Genomic DNA, 27,021 nt, shown 5'->3' on the forward strand with positions numbered 1-27,021 from the left:
CTGTTCCATCTCCTCTGCTTGCTTCATTAAAGAATTCTATTATTATATAATGAGAAGATTGAAATATTAAGCAAAAAATAAATCTATTAATGCTCAGAACAGTGATCATAAAATCATTACAATACAGATATTGCATCATTACCTGGGAAAACGCAATAATCCCATGAGCATAATCATTAGTTGGGATGATGATTGTCACATAGGAATGGACACCAATCTCTGCTCCACCTTTTGGGTTTTTTAGTCTTACTCGGAAATATTCATCTTCTTCTGGGATTGAGTCATCAAGAATATTAACTGCTATAGTAGCTTCACCCTGCCCAGGCTCAAACTTCAGCTCACCTGAACTAGCAGAAAGGCAAATACAGCACAACTTTACCACAATAACATGGATTAAACAAGATTGTTTGCAGTACCGTGTATATACTTGGTATATATATATATATATATATATATATATATATATATATAATATACACACACACATTTAGTATAGGAGTTGTCATGCTATGGTGAAAATGGCTACGAAACTTAATAAGTTGCACCAAAGAGGAACAGTGTTCTGGTATACACTTTTTGTGCTGTTGCCTGACTTTGACTGCCTTACACTGCAGCCCACACAGTGGAAACCCCTAAAAAATAAAAGCGGGAGGTTATGGAACACCCAGCTTATAGTCCAGATTTAGCGCCATATGATTCACACCTTTTTAGAAGAAGCTTTAATGGGAAGATGTTTTTCATTATGATATACAGTATATGAAAGCAGGTGTGAATCAGCAGCTATGCTCCAAATGAAAAACATTTTTTTCTGATGGCAATAAAAAGTTGGTACAACACTGGGAAAAATGTATTGCAAAGGAAGGTGCCTATGTAGGAAGGTGATGTAAAGAGGTGAGGGGAAATCTTGCTCCCCCACCTTATTGACTGTAAGAACAGTTGAGCAGGGCCCTGTTTTCCTGTGTCATAGTTTGTACTTGTTATATGTGCAGGTTTGTAATCTGCAGCCCCTATGTATTGCACAGTGCTGTGTAATATGTTGGCTATTTATAAATACAGTAGAACCCTGGTTATCTGAAACTCAGATAACTGGCACCCGACAACTCCACTTTCTTGATTGCCCCCACAGCCCTAGCAGAGCTGTTGCATGTGTTCTGCATCCAAGAACACATACCACAGCTCGGAAAGGTTTGCGGGAGCAATCAGGACAGCAGAATCAGAACAGAACTCCGGTGATTGCTCCGCTCCGTGATTGGCTAAGAAAAGGGAAACCCTGATGATGGCTCAAGCATCATCAGGGTTTCCCATTTCACAGCCATTCAGAACTAGAGGAGAATGGGGACAAGTCTCCCCATTCAAGTCTAGTGCTAAATGGCTGAGAAAAGGAAAAATAAATTAACCTCTGTTAATCGGAAACTACACTTATCCATTCCCCGTGGGTGTCGCATAACCGAGGTTCTGCTATAAAAAGTAATAGAAATATATTTTCCCATGGGGACAGCTATTCTACGAACTACCTTTTAATAGAGAATTTATTCTTTAAAGAGATATTCTCAATGTTCCTGATGTGTCTTTAGCAAAAAAAGTAAATCTCACTGAAACGACATGGACAGCGAAAAATAAAGATATAAATAAAACCTTAAATGACCTTTAATTATTCCCAACACTATACAAATCTGATACAGAAAAACAGCTATTTATCAGTTTTTTGTTTTTTTTTAAATCTTTTATGTATGACTATTGTGTGTAAATTCCCCCACCTAATAGATTGTAAGCTCTTCGGGACATAGTCCTCTCCTCCTGTATCACTGTCTGTATTAGTCTGTTATTTGCAACCCCTATTTAATGTACAGCGCTGCGTAATATGTTGGCGCTATATAAATCCTGTTTATTATATAATTGTAATTTTTTTTAACCCGAACCAAGGTCGGGTTTAGCGCTAGGGTGGTTTATGTTTCTTCTCTGTTTTTGCTGGGAATATTTACCACAAATGTAACAAAATACATTAGGGCCATTCTTGATGAACTAAAAAGAAGGCAAATCAAAATTTTGCTACATTTAATGTATAAAATGCAAAACATTGATGTAAATAAATATTGATAATATTATGCTGTGTTAACATTTGTTGTTGGTAAAATCGACTATTTTGGTTCCTGTATCACAAGAACTAGAGCCAATTCAATGAAACTGATGTAATTTCTGGTCTCAGCAGACCCGAAATACACTAAATATATTGAAAATCCTTGGCAAGTGAAAAGTTTTTTTTGTTGAAATATTTTAATTTATTACAATCACATTTTGGTATACAGTACATGTACATTGGATGTATACACAAAAAAAATGAATGCTCAGAGAGAATACATTTGTCATGGCCAACAGACAGCACTGTAACAGCAGATGTTTATGTTAATTGATTTAAACAATGTTGGCATATAACTGCAGACACTAGTGTTTAATTTGGACAATCTTTAAGCATGTTGGTACTTGCACAGATATATAAACACGTATTTGGCACAGACATAACTTCTTACCCAACCCTGAGGGAGGCATAAAAGCATGAACCATATTTGCAGCTCTAAAGGGGATGGTCTGGATTTTCCTCATCCATGCCTGACCAGATTCCCACAGAAAAACAGAAATCAAGTCATTTTTTCCTGAAAGAAATTTCAGACAAATAATAGACAGTTTTTACATTATAATAGTTGTAGTGCTGTGAATATTTTTGATTGAAAAACTGCTCTTTATTTAACAAAATTATAATGCCAAACAAGTTTAAAGTGCTTAGCTGAGTAGACACATCAAGTTACTTTTATGACGTGTCCCACAACTTTAGTAAATCATTGAGCACATCATCTAGCTCAGTTCTAGCTTCTTTTTTTGTTTCTGCAGTCAATCAACACCTGTATCCTTTCACATATATACATTTTCCTATGGGGCAATATACACAGTACACAATACAATACCTAATCAGCTAACCCCTTCCAGTAAACCTAAATATTCTGCAAGAACCACATAGAAAGTTTGTCATTGGTATCATTCCACTTTTTAAACCTTTATATTTACTGTTAATCATTATTCAAACCTGTCCAGAGTGAGATCCAAGGGGAAATATCTTGAGCTATTACTAAATAATTTTGCTATATAAATACTGTGCAATAATAATATACAGTAAATATAACTTAATAAAATACTTAAACCAAAAGGCAAAACATTTGAACCCCAAAATGGGATACTGCAAATAATTTTTGAAGTTTACAAGATGTGGGTGATGCTATTCATATATATAAGGTTTTATTAGAAATGGCATACAAAGTAAAACAGAAACATATATTAACTTATGGAGACTCAGTTTAAAAAGGTGGAGCATCAACCTACCTTAGGTATTATCTAAGCACATATCCTGTACACAGAGTTACAACACGGATTACTCATAAAATGCCATGCTCTGTTAGTAGAAAACTCATTGTTTATATGGCCTTTTTGTGTCATTCAGTATTACCTGTTGTGTGTGGGGAAAATGCTAAAAAGTCCTTGTGGAGCTTGATTCTGCAGCACAGTTATTGCAGTTTGCAGTCTTGTGCCCAGCCTAGCTCCCCCAGTGGGATTAAACAATGTGATAGTAAAATGTTCATCCATCTCTGGTTCTTCATCTAGAACTGCAGAAATTTCCAGGGTCTGTCAATACAGCAAAAAACAGCATTAGTTTAGCACCAATAAGCTTCAATTTTCCCCTAAAATAGTAAGTTTTTCCAGAGTCCAAAGTTTCTGAAACTAATTGTGTGTCTTTTTAATGGAGTAGGGGACCTCCAAACCAATCTCATCTTGTTTACAGGAATCACTGACTAGTTACATTCTTGATAATAATTTCTAACCTCAGAGGGTTGCCTTCTTTTTCAAGCATGGTTTTTGATTATTAATATTATTAGGCGTATTATGTTGTGTTGAATAGGACTGTCTTTATTTAATAATATGACTTGAAGATATATATGAAGATCAGACTGTTTTTAATACAAGACAGCCAGAAAATGCCAAAGCAATATAGTAATAAAATCAGCATTACCTTAAACCTCTCTCCTTCTTCTAGTACAACATATCCCTGTACTGGGCTCAGGTCACCAGAGGCATCAGAACCATTTTCTCCAGTGATGAGATACTGGATGCTGACAGTTCCATATATACCTTGTGGAGGTTCTCTGATAATATACAACACTGCAACGCTCTCCATCAGGTACATAGCTATGGGCTCCCGCAGAAAAAAGTGATCACTGTTATTAAAAGATATAACTCCATGACCATCATCATTGGCCAGAATGGTAACAGAAGCTGTAGTAACAAAAAAAAAAGAACCTTGTCCTCTGCCACTCTATCACTCCTTGGACTCCATCATTTGCATCAATAATGATCTGAGCTGTCATCCCTTCAACATCTGTAACAAAAAAGCACAGTAGTTAATAAAGACATGAATTAAATAAAAGAAAGAGAAAGCATTCCGATTGCAGGCTTACAACACTAAGCCACTGCCTAGCAATTAGCAACAGTGATGTCAGCCTGGCATACAAGCTGACATACAAGCTTCTTTAGTCAGTCATTGGGCTGCTATGCTTATAGGCAATCCAGTGGCCAACTGAAGGAGTGCACAGGCTGACAACACAACTGTTTTAGGCAATGCATTAGTGTTGTCAGCCTGCAATAGGAAGTGCCGGTGCTAGAAGAATCTATAAGTGTTGGTAAGGGTAAGTGAAGAAACTTTGCAAAATAATAGTTTAATAAGTTTAATATTCCAGGGCCTAATGGAGAGAACAGGGCACAATTTGTTTACTTTTGGTGCACAGTGACATATTTACAGGAGACGTATGTTGAGGTATGATATGATTACTAGCTATGTACAATACTTGAGATCAATGCTCCTGAAACCCACAATTGAGCTGAATATTTTTAGAAGATTTGTTTTTACCTTTCATCCTGTAATAGAATAATTCTATTAGCATGCAAGAAAAGAAATGAGAACAAAAGCAAAAGTTAAAGATTTTAGAAAGCAACATAGTCCTAAGTATTCCTTTGTCATTGTTTGTTCTTATCCAATAAATATGCAGGTTTGTCATTTGCAGCCCCTATTTATTGTACATGCTGTGTAATAGTACACAGCATGTACTAACTACTAACTAAAGGTTAATAATGAAATAATTTGTTATGTATTACTGGCTGAGTTTAGTTAATGTTCAACCACAATTTTCTCTGTTTTCTGATTTAACATACACAAATATACTATACATACACTACATATAGGTATCCAGAGAAAGTATACAGCTATTACATGATAACATAGTAATACCTAGTCGTGGAGGTGAAGAGGTTGGTAACTTCATCATCAGTTCAACTGATATTAGCGTCACAAGAATGTGCTCTTGCAGTTCCGGTATGTCATCCTATTGATAAAGCAAAAATGATTATATTTGACTTTAGGGGAAAAGGGAAATAAAAATGCAGCAAATTTATACCAGCTGTACTAAGAGTAAATTGTGAAAAATACAGAATCAGCCACTGCTGACCTCCCTGTTCTTGTTCTGGGTTTATGATTCTGGCGCAATTTAGACCACTGACAATTGAAAAACTGACATTTTCAGAAGAAAACAAAAGCAAAATATACATATTTAGACCTTGTTCTGCTGTCTTGCGGGTGTCTTGACAAACAAAATCCTGGAGCGCTATCATTTTAAATTAATATTACAGCAGCAGACAGTGCAATATAAATATAATTGTGTATAGACTGCAGGGGACCTCAAAATGTTATTTATAGATGTGCTAGTTTATACAGGTGATTGTAAAGACATATAGTTACAGCTTTTCAACTGAACATAAACACAGTCAATTCTAGCTGCATTGTCTTTTTCCTAGCAGTTGACAGACACAGGCATTTGTAAAATGGAAATAAAATGGAAATGCAAATAGACAAACAACTGTCAGGCACTGAAGAATAAGTGCTCTACCTCATCCCGTCTGCCACGCAGATGCTTCTCATGCCTACACCCCTTTCATCTTCATGGCTTTTCCTTTTAGTAGAGTGTATAAGTTATCAGCCCACACAATTTCTGGCACAAGTGCTGCTTGCTCATAACATGTGCAAAGTCTAGACAAAAGTCTGAGCACTTTAATGTTGGGAAGTTTCACAGTCAATGCATTGTATACTACCGGTAGGTAATATATAAAATAATAATAATCTGTTTTCCAAACACATTTCCTGTTCACAGCTGTCATAATATCAAGATTCATGCTATATAAAATCACACAAACGGGTTTGCAAATATAAGGGGTCAACATTATGAACAGAGTTTTTTAGGAAGTTGCTCACCTTCTCGACCAATCACTGATCTTGAGGCTGTCTGAAAGCCAATAATGCCAGCAACATTATCATTAGCCAAAATGACTATAGTGACTGTGTTAGAACTTGGAAGAATGCGGCTTCCTCCTTCTGTATATGTCAGTGCAACTTCAATGCTTTCATTGTCCTCAGGATCTGAATCATCCAGGATGATTAATGTGACCACTTTACTTGTTTCACCTATCAAAAAAAGCACATCTGAGACTTGCTTAAAAGAGAGTCACAAATTACATTACCATCAATGAAAAAACAATAATATGACAAATGTACCACAAAGCAGAAAACACATTAGTGTATTGTATTACCTTAAACTATTATCTAATATTTTTTATTGTTGTGTCCCCATTGGGGAGATTTACCCTTTAAAAAATGGTGACCATTGTCTCTGAAACAGAAAGTGATAGAAAAACCCAAACACTGAGAACTGTCCCCAGAAAGGAAAATCTTGTTTTCCCATACAATGCTCCTGAAGCATATTAGGAATGACAGCTTTACAAGGTGCATTTTTTTACTTGTGCATTAAGCGTGTTCTATATTCCACACTAAGAACAAGTTTGTTAGGCAGAACATGATTTCTTACATAGCAAGTCAAAGCCTTAGTCGGCTTCAATCAGCACAAATGGCTAGAAATAAATGGCTTGTGTTGCTAACTGCACCCAATCAGGGTTTCCATCTGTCATTTGTTTTAGAATTGTGTATAAAGTTAAATAAAGAATTTGATTGGTTTCTATATGATACACATTTTTAATTTTACACATTTTTATTTTACGTACATTTCAAAGTGGAATTCTTTTTCTTACATGGAATTTTAGAAACCCATAGGACAGTGCAGAACTCTGTTACCCAGAAATTCTTACCTATTAATCCCAAGGCTAGACACTGTTTAAATTTAGGGTAACTATACGAATACTGCCACTGTTATCCCAACTTTATATATGCCCATTCTGTAATGGTTATTGTACCTTCTGTAAATATTAAAACATCTATATCGACTATATAATCCAGATTTTTGGTAGCTGTTCCTCCGACAACATCCCACTCGACTGTCACTTGTCCCAGGCTTCCTTCACGACGTTCTATGACAAGTTGTACTGTTGTCTGTGGCTGTTCCAGGACCTCTATATGATGGCCTTCCACCGTTGCATTGGGACTTCTGGTGTAAATCGCAAATACTCCAAATGCATCTCCATTCATCATGATTACAACCACTGATTTGTTTAGCTGTCCTATAGTTGGTGGATTCTTTAGGCTGGCTGTAGCGTTCAGCAGTCTGATATCAAGAAGGGACACAATGAACTGCTCATCTAATTCTGGGAAACTGTCAGTAAGTATAGAAACAGTAAGATTTGCAAACTCTTCTCCTTCCGGCATGGTGAACCATTGCCCTGTGACAGATTCATAATCACTGCCAGCAGTGGCTTGAGAGCTATACAGAATAGAAACAGTGGTGCTGTTTTTCCTATAGGTCCAGAACTGTGTGCTATTGATGAGTTTAAATGGTAGTGTTGTTACCCAGAAACACTGAGGGGAGTCAGAGCTCTTACTATAGGAAAATGCTGAACATACTTGATTTTTTAGACAAGCGATGGCACAAGACTGGAGGGGGTTTTCTGCTAATGAAACATTGACTGAAGTCTGGGTGGATGCCAAAGGAATACCATGCAGTGGAGCTTCATAATATGATAACATATCCTGGCCTTCTTCAGCCGCAAGGCCAACTACATCTATCTCAGAGGTGCTATACAGTAATTGCAAGCGACCAAATCTCCCTGCACTGTAGGAAGAGAAAACCAAAAATTAACTTAGAATTAAAAAACTGATACACATTTTAACCACTAGATTTTCTATTTTTATAGATGCTATGAACAGTACAATAATAAAGAGATTAGACTAGGATTCTATTTATTTATTTAATGTTATGTTACATTAATGTTATGTTATTGTTTTCCAAAAAGCCATTTTGTACAATGGATCATATTGCAATTTCATTTCTCACTGTTGATTTGCATAGTGTAAAGCCTCCTATAGAGAGTAAGGTACATGGGAATTCCTATTCTCTTCTTATGCTGGGATTCTCAGGAAAGTGCAGGAAATGCCCCACTGCAAAGGTAGTTTTTTATTCTAGCTTGACTTTTTAATTTTTTTCCCATAGTTACACTTTATATTTTCAGAGATTAACAGATATTTGCCAGTAGACATTAGATTGTGAGCTCCTTTGAGGGACAGTTAGTGACATGACTATCGGCTTTGGACAGCACTGCGTAATATGATGGCGCTATATAAATACTGTGTAATAATAATAATATTAGTAAACAAACCTTCTCTTGATGGTAATATTTGCATAAGAACTTTTTTCCAGAGGTTCTTGAACCTTGTACACGGATCGATAGAAAGAAATGGTTCCATAGGGATTGTCATTGGCTGGTATGGTAATTCTAGCTCTCCCTTCTGTTCCGATTGAACCTCCATTTAAAGCTTCAGTAAGCTGTACTATAATGATCTAAATTGATAAATATGAGCGTTATCTTATTATTCAAGATTTGATTTTGAATGGTTTGAATGGTGCAATTACACAAAAGTGTGGAGTAAACTATGGCATAAACGGATCATACATTTTTCTTCATTATATACTAGTCTGCTAAAAGAATGAGTATGTTACTTTTGTAGTCAACAGAAAATGATGACTAGAACAGTAACAAACTCATATGTTAACAAAAGTACACCACTTGCAGTTTTATCTATTTTTGTATAAATATACAAAACTTTATTAAATAACACAGAACAATGTGATAGAAATTAATAGTAATAACACAATAATAATTACCAGACCAAATAATAGTTTATAAATAATAATGATTTAACCATATCATTAGCTGTATGTATCCCTTAAATAACATCAGTGGAGTGAATTAGGATGACGATCATATTGAAAGCCAATATAGAAAAACAAGAATAACAGAAAACATGGAATTTAGAGTAAAGCATCACTAAGTGGTTGATCTGCTTTACTCTCAGTAGTTGGCTTTTGCAATACACATATAAGCTTCAATAAATTCCTTTCCTTTCATTGTATTGATTAAATGTTTTTAGCTATTCCATCAAAGGATTTAAACTTGTGACTGTATTCTAACTCATGTAAATTGAAAAACATTAAAAATTACTTTTTTCTTTTTTACTATTACATTTTTGGACTGACTGCTCACTGGCAGGGTGGTTAGCTGTACAAGTGCAGTAACTACAGTGTTTAAAAAATAATGCCGGTTTCCAAACATTAAAGTATTCCTAAAGTATATGTTAAAAAAAAAGTTTTTGTGAAATGTCTATCTGGGTTAGATCTGTAAGAGTAATAGGTTAAAATAGCTTTTTAATGGGAAATATGCTTTGCTTGGCCTGGGCCTGTGGTTTATTATTTCCATGTGTTTTCTATTCACACCAGAGAGGCTGCTAACATAGCTTGATATTTATATTAATGTAAAGTACCATATATATTTGTTGGGTTCAAAAAATCTGGACTCCCCTCTATTTCCCTTAATTGTTTATTACTCTACAAGAATCTATATTTATCCACCATTCTGCTCACCTCTTCAATTTCAGGAATGTCATCAGCCATGACTTGTATTAGAAGAGTCTGCATGGTTTCTCCAGGAGCAAAGCTCACATTTCCAGAAGTAAGTAGCAGATCTCCTGTAGCAATTTTTCCATTTATGGTAGCCATCCACTGAACAACAACATTGCCAAGAGTCCCCGCATTTCGAATTATTGGCAGATTTACACTCACTGTGTTGAAGTCTGGTTCATCTACTGTGACTGATGTCACCTGGAAAACTGACATACCAATTATTATTATTTGTATAAGTGTATACTCCCAGAGTTCTAGTATCCCGCCAGTAACATAAGAAAATCAATAGACATATCATTGTATAACCACAGTTAAAGCAACCCTGTCACTATTTTATAAAAGTGAAACAAAAAAAAAAAAACATCCACACATGTCACTCTGTGTTATGTTGAGATGTAGGAGTCAGTATGAGGAACCACAGTGCATACCAAGGACTGGATATCTTATACATACAGGAGAAAAGGATCCCAGTGCAGGCCCTATTTTGGCAAGAGCTTATTTACAATTAATTATTCATCTTGTTTTCCATGGTTCTTGTGATTATTTTTTGTGAGAGAGCAACAAGTATGTTTTTAGTTACCAAGTCTAGACAGAGCAACTGCTAAACATAAAGCAACGAGTAAAAAACAAGTGCATATACAATGACTTCAGGAAGTATTCAGATCCCTTCACTGTTTTAATTTTGTTATGTTCCAGCCTCTTTAATTGTTTCATTTTTTTTTTTTTGTTCACTCAGTACCCCATAATGCCAAACTGAAAACACATCAAATTTACATAAGTATTCAGACGCAACAACACTTAAAATTTAGCTAGGGTGCCTCCTATTTTTCTTCATCATTGTTGTTTCTGCAGGTTTATTGGAGTGCACCTTTGGTAAAGTAAATCAATTGGACATGATTAGGAAAGGCACACCTCTTTACTGAATGCCTCAAAGCTGACAGTGCATATCAGAACAAAACCCAAGCCATGAAGTCAGTGGAACTGCGAGCAGAGCTCAGAAACAGGATTGTTGCAAAGCACAGATTTGGGGAAGGCTACAAAAAATCTGTGGTTCTTAAGAGCACAGTGGTCTCCATATTTCTGAAATGGAAGGCATTTGGCACAACCAGGGCTCTTTCAAGAGATGATCTCCAGGATATACTGAGCAATCGAGGCAGAAGGGTCTTAGTAACAGAGGTGACCAAAGAAACCCCCGGTCACTCTGTCTGAGCTCCATCAATCCTGTGTGCAAATGAGACTAAGTTCCAGAAGGTAGACCATAACTGCAGCCCTTCACCAATACAGGCTTTATGTAAGGTGGCTAGAAGGAAGCCTCGCCTCAGTGCAAAACACTGTAAAGTACACTATAAAAGTCTGTTTGGAGTTTGCAAGAAAGCACCTGAAGGACTCTTAGACTGCAAGGAACACAGTTTCTCTGGTCTGAGGAAACCAATATTGAACTGTTTGACCTCAATTCTAAACATTAGGTCTGGAGGAAACCAGGCACTGCTCATCACTTGCCCAATACAATAAGAAGCGTTGTTGCATCTTACCCAAAAAGACTCGAGGCTGTAATTGCTGCGAAAGGTGCTTCAACTAAGTACTAAGTAAAGGGTCTGAACACCTATGTAAATGTGACATTTCAGTTTTTTCTTTTTACCAAATTTACAAGATTGTCTAAAATCTTGTTTTCACAGTATGAGGTAGATTACTTAGAAAAAAAAAATTAAACGATAGTAGCATCAAGTTGCAACATAACAAGATTGAAAAAAGTGAAGCGAATCTGAATACATTCAATACATTCATTCTGAAGCCATTGCACTTTTCTTTTTAGAAGCACGTGTTGAAAAGCTGCCTATTCATCGTTTACTTGCTGCATGTATTCCACACTTCTGGGTACATTGAATAACTGCAATGCCACTGCACGTTGTGGTTTCTCCCACTAACTCGTATATCAATACATGAACCACAGCATACTACAGCTACCATAGGTTAGTAGGTATTCAACCCACCTAAAGCATCATATAATTACAGCAGCTAGGAAGTGACAAATGGGTGGCTTTTCAACACAGAGGCCTTCAGTAAGGTTATTAAACTAATCTGCCTTTGCCAACAAACTCAATAAGTATGTATATGAAAATGTGTAAATATGAATATGATATATATTATGTTTGTTTATGTACATAAAAAGCTAACGAAACCATATTTAAGTGAAGTAAAACTATTCCTTACCAAAGGATCCATATGGATCATCAGATGCCTCTATAACAATAGTTGCTTCTGTTACATCCCCGACCTGGGCTCCTCCTGTTGTCTGATTTAACAGGAACACCTGAAATGACTCCTCCACTTCGGGACTGATGTCATTAATAATGTAAATTGGCACAGCTTTGCTGGTTTCTCCTTCAAGTAACACAACATCTGAAGAAGCTACAGTGTAATCTTCACCTGAACAATAACACATGAAATATATAACTATTTTCAAAGTCAGTGTATGAATTAAACATTTATCAACAATTAATATTTGAAAATCTAAAAACAATTTTCAAATATTTTACCAGGAGAATGAAAAAATATGTTTAGTTATGATGCTAACTGGAGTCTTACTAAAGCTACAGCAAAATAAAAAAAATGCCTTATTTGCATACAAATCTTTAGCTCTTTAACCTCCCAAGTGGTTCATTTTTGTCCGTTTTTTTTTTTTATGTCTAAAAGTGGTACATTGTTTTTCGTGGAAATGAGTAGTATGAGTTTAACAAAGTTTCAAACACAAAATCATGTCAAAATAATAAATTAAATAAATAGGTAAAAATTTACATTTTTTAAATTTTTTTTAAAATAAATATTATATTAATAATTAATAATATTATATTAAAATAATATTACATTTTCATGAAAAAAAAATACTGCTTTTACACATATAAATCCACTGTATTGCATTGAATGCAATACAAATGGATTTAAATTTCCCGTCCCGAACAGAACGTCCACACATACAGACATCACTGGGAACTCCCCGGGTGCAGATGATGGCGGCCGGAGGAAAAAAGAAGACGAGGATCGTGAAGGAGGACGCCGGCGGATCAGGTAAGCGCTTTATTTACTAATATTTTCCATAGAGTTACACTTGGGGTTATTGCTTGCAGCATCTTTTTTCTAACCCCGAGTGTGACTGCTGAGGTTACCGCTGGGGAGGTAAAGACAGGAACTAGCAGTGCTCACAGTTCATCCTGAGAATATAGGCATTGGTCCTGCATTGATTACTAAGGTCTGGCAATAAGAATGGGTAGGGCAGAACACACAGTGGTGACTTAAAGCGGACCTTCCAGGGTTTTTATAACATAACATTTTGCCAACCCTCCTACACTCCCAAAATAAATGGCTTGTAAAACAAAAAAGGGAAAAAAAGGGTTCACCCCATAAAATGGAAAAAAACACACTCACCCCAACTACAATTTCCCACATTTCCAGCTGGCACAGGTGACATTTTTGTGTCTGCCTGTGAATGCCTCCACGACTGACGCAAGTGTTTTTTTTTCTATTTAGAGGATGAACATTCCCCCTAAACAGAGTAGTGGGTAGTTTACAACAAAATAGGGCAGTTTACAACTATCTTTTTAGCCATTACGCCATTTGTATTGGGGGAGAAAAGCCCTGAAAGATACAATTCAAGGCAATTTAAGGCAATTGCTTTATCTATTTATATATATATATATATATATATATATATATATAGTCTTTTGGTTGTTTTCTGTGAACGACTGAAATCTTGCTTGTGCAAATCAAGCTTGCAAAAAAGCAACATTTTATTATTGGCACAATTTTACCAAAAACATAGATGGGGACTGAAATGGAAAGTAAACTTTAAAGTATTACACTTACCAGCTGTTGCAGTTATTGGCACAGCTTTGAATTTTACTGAAACATCACCAAACATCCCACCAACTCTAGTAACATTTATAATTGGTCCAATATAATTTTCTGCAATGCGCACTACTGTAGTAGACAGCTGAAGAACACCAAAAGCATCATCGCTAGCATTTATGATTACGTGAGCCACTGTCTCACTTTTCAAACCAAGACGAGGAGAGTTCAGTACTGTAATGAAATAATTACATTTAGGAAAAAATAATTTAGGTGATGTGGGATCTACAAATATATGAAGTTATTACTGTATGTGGCAGGATATTTATCCATGTGTAAAAATCAATATAAGAAAAAAAAAGGGCTTGGGTCTTAACCCTTCCCTGTACTACCAGAAACCTAAAACAGTTTGGCTGAACATATACTGCAATAAAAGGGACAGCATTTGGTAATGCATGACTACCAAGTATATATATTTTAAAAGGGAGAGGCAGAGATGAGCAACAAATGCATAAACAGAGAAAGATGACAGACGTGGCTTATCACACTATATATGACTGGGATGAGGGCAGCACAAAAGTCTACAATTAAAGTTGCATGCATGTACCTACCAGGCTGATGCTGTGCTCTTTCCACTAATGTGACATTGAATAACTGGACAAATAAAGACTCTGATCTCTCTGGTTCATTGTCATCTATTATTGGAAGAAGAATTTTGATTTCACTGATATTTGCAGTAAAAAGTACATTTCCGGAGATAGGCCAGAAGTCTTTCCCTCCAGTGGCTCTTGCAATACTCATAGAAATAAATGAAAGCTTTTCAGTGTCCAAAAGTGTTTGATAAAAAACCATGACAGACCCCATTAGGCCATTTAACCGTTTGATTGTTAAAGAAATATTTTGATTTTTTTCCTCAACTCTAATTGGCCGGTTTGATTCAGAGAACACAAAAAGCCCATAAGGATCATCATTAGCAAAAACTGTCAGAGAAGCGTTCGTCAAATCTCCCAAACGCCCATTGGAAACATCGGTGATTATAACTGAAAACACCTTATCTAGTTCTGGAACATCATCTGGAGATACAAGAATTGTTATGTTGCCACTTTTTTGTCCAGTTTGAAAAGTTACATTCCCAGAGGTGAAAGCCAAGTCTGCAAATGGATCAGATTCAATTTTCCAGAAAACGGACACAGTAGATAAGGCACCTCGGTAGCGCAAGACCTTTTAAAATAGCAAAACACAATTTTAATAAATAAAGGGTCCCTGCACAAAATTCAGCTTAGTTATTTTGGAATCACTGACATAGTGGGGTTTGCTAAAAAACATAGGCTATTCTTGCAGGGGATAATTTACTTAGCTTTGTAAATGAGATGAAGGTCTGACTTCAACCAGGTAATCATCTGCAAGAAAAAATCCTGTTTTTTCCAATTTTTTCTTGAAAGTGATCAGGTGTTCTTTGCACCTGATCACGTGAAAAGTGAATTTAAATCACATTTACAAAGCTAAGACAATTAGGTCTAAATCTCTTTAGTGAATCAGCCCTAGTAAGGTAACTTCTGGATTTATTTTCCTTTTAAACAAAACAAAACTGATACTTTGGGCCTGGTGATCAAAACCAGTTTGCTCTTTCATGGTAGGGGCAGACTTCTGTGGACTTCAGTGCACAACACAATGGTGACCATGGTGGCCTGAAGAACATTTATTAAGACAGTGATGCTCGAATAGCAGCAGACAAGTATATAATGCCCAGCAGCTTTTCGATTCTAAATGTGGTTTAAATAGGGAGTATTTTCAACCAAGCCTATGAATGAATACTTTTTGTACTATCCTGGGGGTATATCCTTCTCTGACTCCCTTCCCCCATTCCCCCAGTCCTCCTCTGTTTGTAAAGGGGACTCTATAGTGGTCACAATGAGGACCTGTCTCACTAACAAACCAATAATGGCAAAGATAGTTAATTGTCCAATGCAAAAAGGAAAACAGGCAGCACATGCCAATGTTATCATATAAATAGAGAGATTCATCATATAAATAGAGAGACATCAAATTATAAAATGCAAATCCATTTACCTGAAATATTACAGTGTTGTATCCAACATCTGGTTCAGTTGCATTCATGTACTGAGAATTATAGCTGAATTCAAAAACTCCATTAGCATCATCAGAGTCTTCTATAATCACAGTTATATTTGAGGCTATACCCAAGCTGGCTGTGCAATTACCAAAAAATACAAATAGAATTAGAACAGAAACCAAACTTGGAAACCTAAAATTTATGTACAGAAAATACAATAGGCTTAGCCCCCCCCAATTTAAAACTGAACTCTACGCATGTATATAAGACAAACAATAATGCAGTTCTATATTACTTTGCATGTCATTAAATGTATTTTTAATGCAGACAGAGCTATGTAAATTTCAGGACTGAATAGACAGAAATACAAGTCCTTTGGCTAATAAAACTTTTCTCAGATGCAGTTTAATTATGCATTTAGCTTTTTAGTTTAAATTTAACTTTAATACAACCTGTGTTATATTCACTGTAAGTTTATATCTTTATCCTCAACATGGTATGTGATAAAACATTTCTAAATAATTGTTTTTGTTTTAATTGGTAAGAGTTTAAGAGTCATAACTAAAGAAGACTAAAACAACCATGCAGGTAAAATTTGTACTGCATGAACACCAAATTAAAAACTCTTTACTAGGAAATTAAGATTACAGAAAAGCAGTGAACATAATGGCCCTGATTTATATAAGCTCTTCAAGGCTGGTGAGAATACACTTTCAGAAGTGAAGCTGGGTGATCCAGGAAAACATGGAATAGATTTTTAAAAATCATTTGCTATTTACTAGAAATAATAAACACACTATACTAGACTATACAGAATATACTAGAAATAATAATAAACAGGGTGCTTTAAATGAAAACCCCACAACTGACTATTACTTTTCTAAAGCACTGTGCATAATAAAAACTGCCATTTGTTAAACTAAAATAACAACCTCTTTGGAGTCACTCCTCATCTACATGTATGCATTACAGTGATAGTTGCAAGGCATTTCTGAAAACAAGTTTCCCGATGGTCGCAGTGGACCATGGCTGTATAGTTTATAGTCAATTCCAGGTGCTCTTGTTATGAAGTAAAATACAGGAGCACATAAGGTACAGGGATAAGTAGTTGTCACCTTACAAAAGGAAGCACTTAAACAAGGACATTCATAACAAGATCACTGGGTTTTGTTTTAGGGTGACATACTAAAAAAATAGATAATGCTTTGTTTATTGTTTTGTTATTACAAATGTGCAGCCTGCAAACAAAAGTTTAGGACCAGCATATTGACAGATTATTGGCACATGGCATTTGTTCTCTGATCTATACTAACAAAACCAGTATTTACTCTAGGAAAGTTTATTATGACAATATACAGACATTTGATTGATTTCAGCTCTATGTCAAACAGAGTGCAAAGAAAAGACAGTAAGTGAGGTGCTTACCCCTGTGATGTACAGCGGGAAGGAAGAATTCCATGTCACCATCACCACTAGCAAAGCCATCATCCCTAAAGAGTTCAGCCACTTCAGGAAGAGACATACAGAACACACATATACATGTATATACATATAAGAAACAAAGAGGAGATAGGCAGTATATTTAGCACCAAGATGAGCAGAATATAAAGCTTTATATTTCAACAAGAAAGGAGCCACATATTAGGGGACAGACAACATCAAATGACAGAATGGTTCCTGATATGATCATAGCCCGAAAACCTATATATATATATATATATATATATATAAGCACAAATGGCTAGAAATAAATGGCTTGTGTTGCTAACTGCACCCAATCAGGGTTTCCATCTGTCATTTGTTTTAGAATTGTGTATAAAGTTAAATAAAGAATTTGATTGGTTTCTATATGATACACATTTTTAATTTTACACATTTTTATTTTACGTACATTTCAAAGTGGAATTCTTTTTCTTACATGGAATTTTAGAAACCCATAGGACAGTGCAGAACTCTGTTACCCAGAAATTCTTACCTATTAATCCCAAGGCTAGACACTGTTTAAATTTAGGGTAACTATACGAATACTGCCACTGTTATCCCAACTTTATATATGCCCATTCTGTAATGGTTATTGTACCTTCTGTAAATATTAAAACATCTGTATCGACTATATAATCCAGATTTTTGGTAGCTGTTCCTCCGACAACATCCCACTCGACTGTCACTTGTCCCAGGCTTCCTTCACGACGTTCTATGACAAGTTGTACTGTTGTCTGTGGCTGCTCCAGGACCTCTATATGATGGCCTTCCACCGTTGCATTGGGACTTCTGGTGTAAATCGCAAATACTCCAAATGCATCTCCATTCATCATGATTACAACCACTGATTTGTTTAGCTGTCCTATAGTTGGTGGATTCTTTAGGCTGGCTGTAGCGTTCAGCAGTCTGATATCAAGAAGGGACACAATGAACTGCTCATCTAATTCTGGGAAACTGTCAGTAAGTATAGAAACAGTAAGATTTGCAAACTCTTCTCCTTCCGGCATGGTGAACCATTGCCCTGTGACAGATTCATAATCACTGCCAGCAGTGGCTTGAGAGCTATACAGAATAGAAACAGTGGTGCTGTTTTTCCTATAGGTCCAGAACTGTGTGCTATTGATGAGTTTAAATGGTAGTGTTGTTACCCAGAAACACTGAGGGGAGTCAGAGCTCTTACTATAGGAAAATGCTGAACATACTTGATTTTTTAGACAAGCGATGGCACAAGACTGGAGGGGGTTTTCTGCTAATGAAACATTGACTGAAGTCTGGGTGGATGCCAAAGGAATACCATGCAGTGGAGCTTCATAATATGATAACATATCCTGGCCTTCTTCAGCCGCAAGGCCAACTACATCTATCTCAGAGGTGCTATACAGTAATTGCAAGCGACCAAATCTCCCTGCACTGTAGGAAGAGAAAACCAAAAATTAACTTAGAATTAAAAAACTGATACACATTTTAACCACTAGATTTTCTATTTTTATAAATGCTATGAACAGTACAATAATAAAGAGATTAGACTAGGATTCTATTTATTTATTTAATGTTATGTTACATTAATGTTATGTTATTGTTTTCCAAAAAGCCATTTTGTACAATGGATCATATTGCAATTTCATTTCTCACTGTTGATTTGCATAGTGTAAAGCCTCCTATAGAGAGTAAGGTACATGGGAATTCCTATTCTCTTCTTATGCTGGGATTCTCAGGAAAGTGCAGGAAATGCCCCACTGCAAAGGTAGTTTTTTATTCTAGCTTGACTTTTTAATTTTTTTCCCATAGTTACACTTTATATTTTCAGAGATTAACAGATATTTGCCAGTAGACATTAGATTGTGAGCTCCTTTGAGGGACAGTTAGTGACATGACTATCGGCTTTGGACAGCGCTGCGTAATATGATGGCGCTATATAAATACTGTGTAATAATAATAATATTAGTAAACAAACCTTCTCTTGATGGTAATATTTGCATAAGAACTTTTTTCCAGAGGTTCTTGAACCTTGTACACGGATCGATAGAAAGAAATGGTTCCATAGGGATTGTCATTGGCTGGTATGGTAATTCTAGCTCTCCCTTCTGTTCCGATTGAACCTCCATTTAAAGCTTCAGTAAGCTGTACTATAATGATCTAAATTGATAAATATGAGCGTTATCTTATTATTCAAGATTTGATTTTGAATGGTTTGAATGGTGCAATTACACAAAAGTGTGGAGTAAACTATGGCATAAATGGATCATACATTTTTCTTCATTATATACTAGTCTGCTAAAAGAATGAGTATGTTACTTTTGTAGTCAACAGAAAATGATGACTAGAACAGTAACAAACTCATATGTTAACAAAAGTACACCACTTGCAGTTTTATCTATTTTTGTATAAATATACAAAACTTTATTAAATAACACAGAACAATGTGATAGAAATTAATAGTAATAACACAATAATAATTACCAGACCAAATAATAGTTTATAAATAATAATGATTTAACCATATCATTAGCTGTATGTATCCCTTAAATAACATCAGTGGAGTGAATTAGGATGACGATCATATTGAAAGCCAATATAGAAAAACAAGAATAACAGAAAACATGGAATTTAGAGTAAAGCATCACTAAGTGGTTGATCTGCTTTACTCTCAGTAGTTGGCTTTTGCAATACACATATAAGCTTCAATAAATTCCTTTCCTTTCATTGTATTGATTAAATGTTTTTAGCTATTCCATCAAAGGATTTAAACTTGTGACTGTATTCTAACTCATGTAAATTGAAAAACATTAAAAATTACTTTTTTCTTTTTTACTATTACATTTTTGGACTGACTGCTCACTGGCAGGGTGGTTAGCTGTACAAGTGCAGTAACTACAGTGTTTAAAAAATAATGCCGGTTTCCAAACATTAAAGTATTCCTAAAGTATATGTTAAAAAAAAAGTTTTTGTGAAATGTCTATCTGGGTTAGATCTGTAAGAGTAATAGGTTAAAATAGCTTTTTAATGGGAAATATGCTTTGCTTGGCCTGGGCCTGTGGTTTATTATTTCCATGTGTTTTCTATTCACACCAGAGAGGCTGCTAACATAGCTTGATATTTATATTAATGTAAAGTACCATATATATTTGTTGGGTTCAAAAAATCTGGACTCCCCTCTATTTCCCTTAATTGTTTATTACTCTACAAGAATCTATATTTATCCACCATTCTGCTCACCTCTTCAATTTCAGGAATGTCATCAGCCATGACTTGTATTAGAAGAGTCTGCATGGTTTCTCCAGGAGCAAAGCTCACATTTCCAGAAGTAAGTAGCAGATCTCCTGTAGCAATTTTTCCATTTATGGTAGCCATCCACTGAACAACAACATTGCCAAGAGTCCCCGCATTTCGAATTATTGGCAGATTTACACTCACTGTGTTGAAGTCTGGTTCATCTACTGTGACTGATGTCACCTGGAAAACTGACATACCAATTATTATTATTTGTATAAGTGTATACTCCCAGAGTTCTAGTATCCCGCCAGTAACATAAGAAAATCAATAGACATATCATTGTATAACCACAGTTAAAGCAACCCTGTCACTATTTTATAAAAGTGAAACAAAAAAAAAAAAACATCCACACATGTCACTCTGTGTTATGTTGAGATGTAGGAGTCAGTATGAGGAACCACAGTGCATACCAAGGACTGGATATCTTATACATACAGGAGAAAAGGATCCCAGTGCAGGCCCTATTTTGGCAAGAGCTTATTTACAATTAATTATTCATCTTGTTTTCCATGGTTCTTGTGATTATTTTTTGTGAGAGAGCAACAAGTATGTTTTTAGTTACCCAGTCTAGACAGAGCAACTGCTAAACATAAAGCAACGAGTAAAAAACAAGTGCATATACAATGACTTCAGGAAGTATTCAGATCCCTTCACTGTTTTAATTTTGTTATGTTCCAGCCTCTTTAATTGTTTCATTTTTTTTTTTTTGTTCACTCAGTACCCCATAATGCCAAACTGAAAACACATCAAATTTACATAAGTATTCAGACGCAACAACACTTAAAATTTAGCTAGGGTGCCTCCTATTTTTCTTCATCATTGTTGTTTCTGCAGGTTTATTGGAGTGCACCTTTGGTAAAGTAAATCAATTGGACATGATTAGGAAAGGCACACCTCTTTACTGAATGCCTCAAAGCTGACAGTGCATATCAGAACAAAACCCAAGCCATGAAGTCAGTGGAACTGCGAGCAGAGCTCAGAAACAGGATTGTTGCAAAGCACAGATTTGGGGAAGGCTACAAAAAATCTGTGGTTCTTAAGAGCACAGTGGTCTCCATATTTCTGAAATGGAAGGCATTTGGCACAACCAGGGCTCTTTCAAGAGATGATCTCCAGGATATACTGAGCAATCGAGGCAGAAGGGTCTTAGTAACAGAGGTGACCAAAGAAACCCCCGGTCACTCTGTCTGAGCTCCATCAATCCTGTGTGCAAATGAGACTAAGTTCCAGAAGGTAGACCATAACTGCAGCCCTTCACCAATACAGGCTTTATGTAAGGTGGCTAGAAGGAAGCCTCGCCTCAGTGCAAAACACTGTAAAGTACACTATAAAAGTCTGTTTGGAGTTTGCAAGAAAGCACCTGAAGGACTCTTAGACTGCAAGGAACACAGTTTCTCTGGTCTGAGGAAACCAATATTGAACTGTTTGACCTCAATTCTAAACATTAGGTCTGGAGGAAACCAGGCACTGCTCATCACTTGCCCAATACAATAAGAAGCGTTGTTGCATCTTACCCAAAAAGACTCGAGGCTGTAATTGCTGCGAAAGGTGCTTCAACTAAGTACTAAGTAAAGGGTCTGAACACCTATGTAAATGTGACATTTCAGTTTTTTCTTTTTACCAAATTTACAAGATTGTCTAAAATCTTGTTTTCACAGTATGAGGTAGATTACTTAGAAAAAAAAAATTAAACGATAGTAGCATCAAGTTGCAACATAACAAGATTGAAAAAAGTGAAGCGAATCTGAATACATTCAATACATTCATTCTGAAGCCATTGCACTTTTCTTTTTAGAAGCACGTGTTGAAAAGCTGCCTATTCATCGTTTACTTGCTGCATGTATTCCACACTTCTGGGTACATTGAATAACTGCAATGCCACTGCACGTTGTGGTTTCTCCCACTAACTCGTATATCAATACATGAACCACAGCATACTACAGCTACCATAGGTTAGTAGGTATTCAACCCACCTAAAGCATCATATAATTACAGCAGCTAGGAAGTGACAAATGGGTGGCTTTTCAACACAGAGGCCTTCAGTAAGGTTATTAAACTAATCTGCCTTTGCCAACAAACTCAATAAGTATGTATATGAAAATGTGTAAATATGAATATGATATATATTATGTTTGTTTATGTATATAAAAAGCTAACGAAACCATATTTAAGTGAAGTAAAACTATTCCTTACCAAAGGATCCATATGGATCATCAGATGCCTCTATAACAATAGTTGCTTCTGTTACATCCCCGACCTGGGCTCCTCCTGTTGTCTGATTTAACAGGAACACCTGAAATGACTCCTCCACTTCGGGACTGATGTCATTAATAATGTAAATTGGCACAGCTTTGCTGGTTTCTCCTTCAAGTAACACAACATCTGAAGAAGCTACAGTGTAATCTTCACCTGAACAATAACACATGAAATATATAACTATTTTCAAAGTCAGTGTATGAATTAAACATTTATCAACAATTAATATTTGAAAATCTAAAAACAATTTTCAAATATTTTACCAGGAGAATGAAAAAATATGTTTAGTTATGATGCTAACTGGAGTCTTACTAAAGCTACAGCAAAATAAAAAAAATGCCTTATTTGCATACAAATCTTTAGCTCTTTAACCTCCCAAGTGGTTCATTTTTGTCCGTTTTTTTTTTTTATGTCTAAAAGTGGTACATTGTTTTTCGTGGAAATGAGTAGTATGAGTTTAACAAAGTTTCAAACACAAAATCATGTCAAAATAATAAATTAAATAAATAGGTAAAAATTTACATTTTTTAAATTTTTTTTAAAATAAATATTATATTAATAATTAATAATATTATATTAAAATAATATTACATTTTCATGAAAAAAAAATACTGCTTTTACACATATAAATCCACTGTATTGCATTGAATGCAATACAAATGGATTTAAATTTCCCGTCCCGAACAGAATGTCCACACATACAGACATCACTGGGAACTCCCCGTGTGCAGATGATGGCGGCCGGAGGAAAAAAGAAGACGAGGATCGTGAAGGAGGACGCCGGCGGATCAGGTAAGCGCTTTATTTACTAATATTTTCCATAGAGTTACACTTGGGGTTATTGCTTGCAGCATCTTTTTTCTAACCCCGAGTGTGACTGCTGAGGTTACCGCTGGGGAGGTAAAGACAGGAACTAGCAGTGCTCACAGTTCATCCTGAGAATATAGGCATTGGTCCTGCATTGATTACTAAGGTCTGGCAATAAGAATGGGTAGGGCAGAACACACAGTGGTGACTTAAAGCGGACCTTCCAGGGTTTTTATAACATAACATTTTGCCAACCCTCCTACACTCCCAAAATAAATGGCTTGTAAAACAAAAAAGGGAAAAAAAGGGTTCACCCCATAAAATGGAAAAAAACACACTCACCCCAACTACAATTTCCCACATTTCCAGCTGGCACAGGTGACATTTTTGTGTCTGCCTGTGAATGCCTCCACGACTGACGCAAGTGTTTTTTTTTCTATTTAGAGGATGAACATTCCCCCTAAACAGAGTAGTGGGTAGTTTACAACAAAATAGGGCAGTTTACAACTATCTTTTTAGCCATTACGCCATTTGTATTGGGGGAGAAAAGCCCTGAAAGATACAATTCAAGGCAATTTAAGGCAATTGCTTTATCTATTTATATATATATATATATATATATATATATATATAGTCTTTTGGTTGTTTTCTGTGAACGACTGAAATCTTGCTTGTGCAAATCAAGCTTGCAAAAAAGCAACATTTTATTATTGGCACAATTTTACCAAAAACATAGATGGGGACTGAAATGGAAAGTAAACTTTAAAGTATTACACTTACCAGCTGTTGCAGTTATTGGCACAGCTTTGAATTTTACTGAAACATCACCAAACATCCCACCAACTCTAGTAACATTTATAATTGGTCCAATATAATTTTCTGCAATGCGCACTACTGTAGTAGACAGCTGAAGAACACCAAAAGCATCATCGCTAGCATTTATGATTACGTGAGCCACTGTCTCACTTTTCAAACCAAGACGAGGAGAGTTCAGTACTGTAATGAAATAATTACATTTAGGAAAAAATAATTTAGGTGATGTGGGATCTACAAATATATGAAGTTATTACTGTATGTGGCAGGATATTTATCCATGTGTAAAAATCAATATAAGAAAAAAAAAGGGCTTGGGTCTTAACCCTTCCCTGTACTACCAGAAACCTAAAACAGTTTGGCTGAACATATACTGCAATAAAAGGGACAGCATTTGGTAATGCATGACTACCAAGTATATATATTTTAAAAGGGAGAGGCAGAGATGAGCAACAAATGCATAAACAGAGAAAGATGACAGACGTGGCTTATCACACTATATATGACTGGGATGAGGGCAGCACAAAAGTCTACAATTAAAGTTGCATGCATGTACCTACCAGGCTGATGCTGTGCTCTTTCCACTAATGTGACATTGAATAACTGGACAAATAAAGACTCTGATCTCTCTGGTTCATTGTCATCTATTATTGGAAGAAGAATTTTGATTTCACTGATATTTGCAGTAAAAAGTACATTTCCGGAGATAGGCCAGAAGTCTTTCCCTCCAGTGGCTCTTGCAATACTCATAGAAATAAATGAAAGCTTTTCAGTGTCCAAAAGTGTTTGATAAAAAACCATGACAGACCCCATTAGGCCATTTAACCGTTTGATTGTTAAAGAAATATTTTGATTTTTTTCCTCAACTCTAATTGGCCGGTTTGATTCAGAGAACACAAAAAGCCCATAAGGATCATCATTAGCAAAAACTGTCAGAGAAGCGTTCGTCAAATCTCCCAAACGCCCATTGGAAACATCGGTGATTATAACTGAAAACACCTTATCTAGTTCTGGAACATCATCTGGAGATACAAGAATTGTTATGTTGCCACTTTTTTGTCCAGTTTGAAAAGTTACATTCCCAGAGGTGAAAGCCAAGTCTGCAAATGGATCAGATTCAATTTTCCAGAAAACGGACACAGTAGATAAGGCACCTCGGTAGCGCAAGACCTTTTAAAATAGCAAAACACAATTTTAATAAATAAAGGGTCCCTGCACAAAATTCAGCTTAGTTATTTTGGAATCACTGACATAGTGGGGTTTGCTAAAAAACATAGGCTATTCTTGCAGGGGATAATTTACTTAGCTTTGTAAATGAGATGAAGGTCTGACTTCAACCAGGTAATCATCTGCAAGAAAAAATCCTGTTTTTTCCAATTTTTTCTTGAAAGTGATCAGGTGTTCTTTGCACCTGATCACGTGAAAAGTGAATTTAAATCACATTTACAAAGCTAAGACAATTAGGTCTAAATCTCTTTAGTGAATCAGCCCTAGTAAGGTAACTTCTGGATTTATTTTCCTTTTAAACAAAACAAAACTGATACTTTGGGCCTGGTGATCAAAACCAGTTTGCTCTTTCATGGTAGGGGCAGACTTCTGTGGACTTCAGTGCACAACACAATGGTGACCATGGTGGCCTGAAGAACATTTATTAAGACAGTGATGCTCGAATAGCAGCAGACAAGTATATAATGCCCAGCAGCTTTTCGATTCTAAATGTGGTTTAAATAGGGAGTATTTTCAACCAAGCCTATGAATGAATACTTTTTGTACTATCCTGGGGGTATATCCTTCTCTGACTCCCTTCCCCCATTCCCCCAGTCCTCCTCTGTTTGTAAAGGGGACTCTATAGTGGTCACAATGAGGACCTGTCTCACTAACAAACCAATAATGGCAAAGATAGTTAATTGTCCAATGCAAAAAGGAAAACAGGCAGCACATGCCAATGTTATCATATAAATAGAGAGATTCATCATATAAATAGAGAGACATCAAATTATAAAATGCAAATCCATTTACCTGAAATATTACAGTGTTGTATCCAACATCTGGTTCAGTTGCATTCATGTACTGAGAATTATAGCTGAATTCAAAAACTCCATTAGCATCATCAGAGTCTTCTATAATCACAGTTATATTTGAGGCTATACCCAAGCTGGCTGTGCAATTACCAAAAAATACAAATAGAATTAGAACAGAAACCAAACTTGGAAACCTAAAATTTATGTACAGAAAATACAATAGGCTTAGCCCCCCCCAATTTAAAACTGAACTCTACGCATGTATATAAGACAAACAATAATGCAGTTCTATATTACTTTGCATGTCATTAAATGTATTTTTAATGCAGACAGAGCTATGTAAATTTCAGGACTGAATAGACAGAAATACAAGTCCTTTGGCTAATAAAACTTTTCTCAGATGCAGTTTAATTATGCATTTAGCTTTTTAGTTTAAATTTAACTTTAATACAACCTG

The 27,021-nt window shown here is 35.8% G+C and overlaps 1 protein-coding gene and 1 long non-coding RNA gene across 2 annotated transcripts; both read right to left on the reverse strand.

Moving 5' to 3' along the window:
- Positions 1-4,344: 4,344 nt before the first annotated feature.
- On the reverse strand, positions 4,345-5,425 carry LOC140344869 (uncharacterized). The gene is made up of 3 exons (XR_011923691.1): positions 5,330-5,425; positions 4,952-4,975; positions 4,345-4,423 (listed from the first exon to the last, which is right to left on the reverse strand). It is a non-coding gene; the product is annotated as an uncharacterized lncRNA (long non-coding RNA).
- An 889-nt stretch (positions 5,426-6,314) lies between these two features.
- On the reverse strand, positions 6,315-26,702 carry LOC140344868 (adhesion G-protein coupled receptor V1-like; the record flags this gene model as incomplete). The annotated part of the gene is made up of 16 exons (XM_072432064.1): positions 6,315-6,556; positions 7,339-8,150; positions 8,695-8,876; positions 9,957-10,201; positions 12,207-12,422; positions 13,857-14,072; positions 14,450-15,059; positions 15,909-16,048; positions 17,338-17,418; positions 17,993-18,804; positions 19,349-19,530; positions 20,611-20,855; positions 22,861-23,076; positions 24,511-24,726; positions 25,104-25,713; positions 26,563-26,702. Coding segments are annotated over 16 exons (5,165 nt in total), but the record flags the coding sequence as incomplete, so codon positions are not given.
- Positions 26,703-27,021: the final 319 nt, after the last annotated feature.

The sequence above is a fragment of the Pyxicephalus adspersus genome, unplaced genomic scaffold, assembly GCF_032062135.1.
Source record: "Pyxicephalus adspersus unplaced genomic scaffold, UCB_Pads_2.0 Sca110, whole genome shotgun sequence".
Classification (NCBI taxonomy): domain Eukaryota; kingdom Metazoa; phylum Chordata; class Amphibia; order Anura; family Pyxicephalidae; genus Pyxicephalus; species Pyxicephalus adspersus.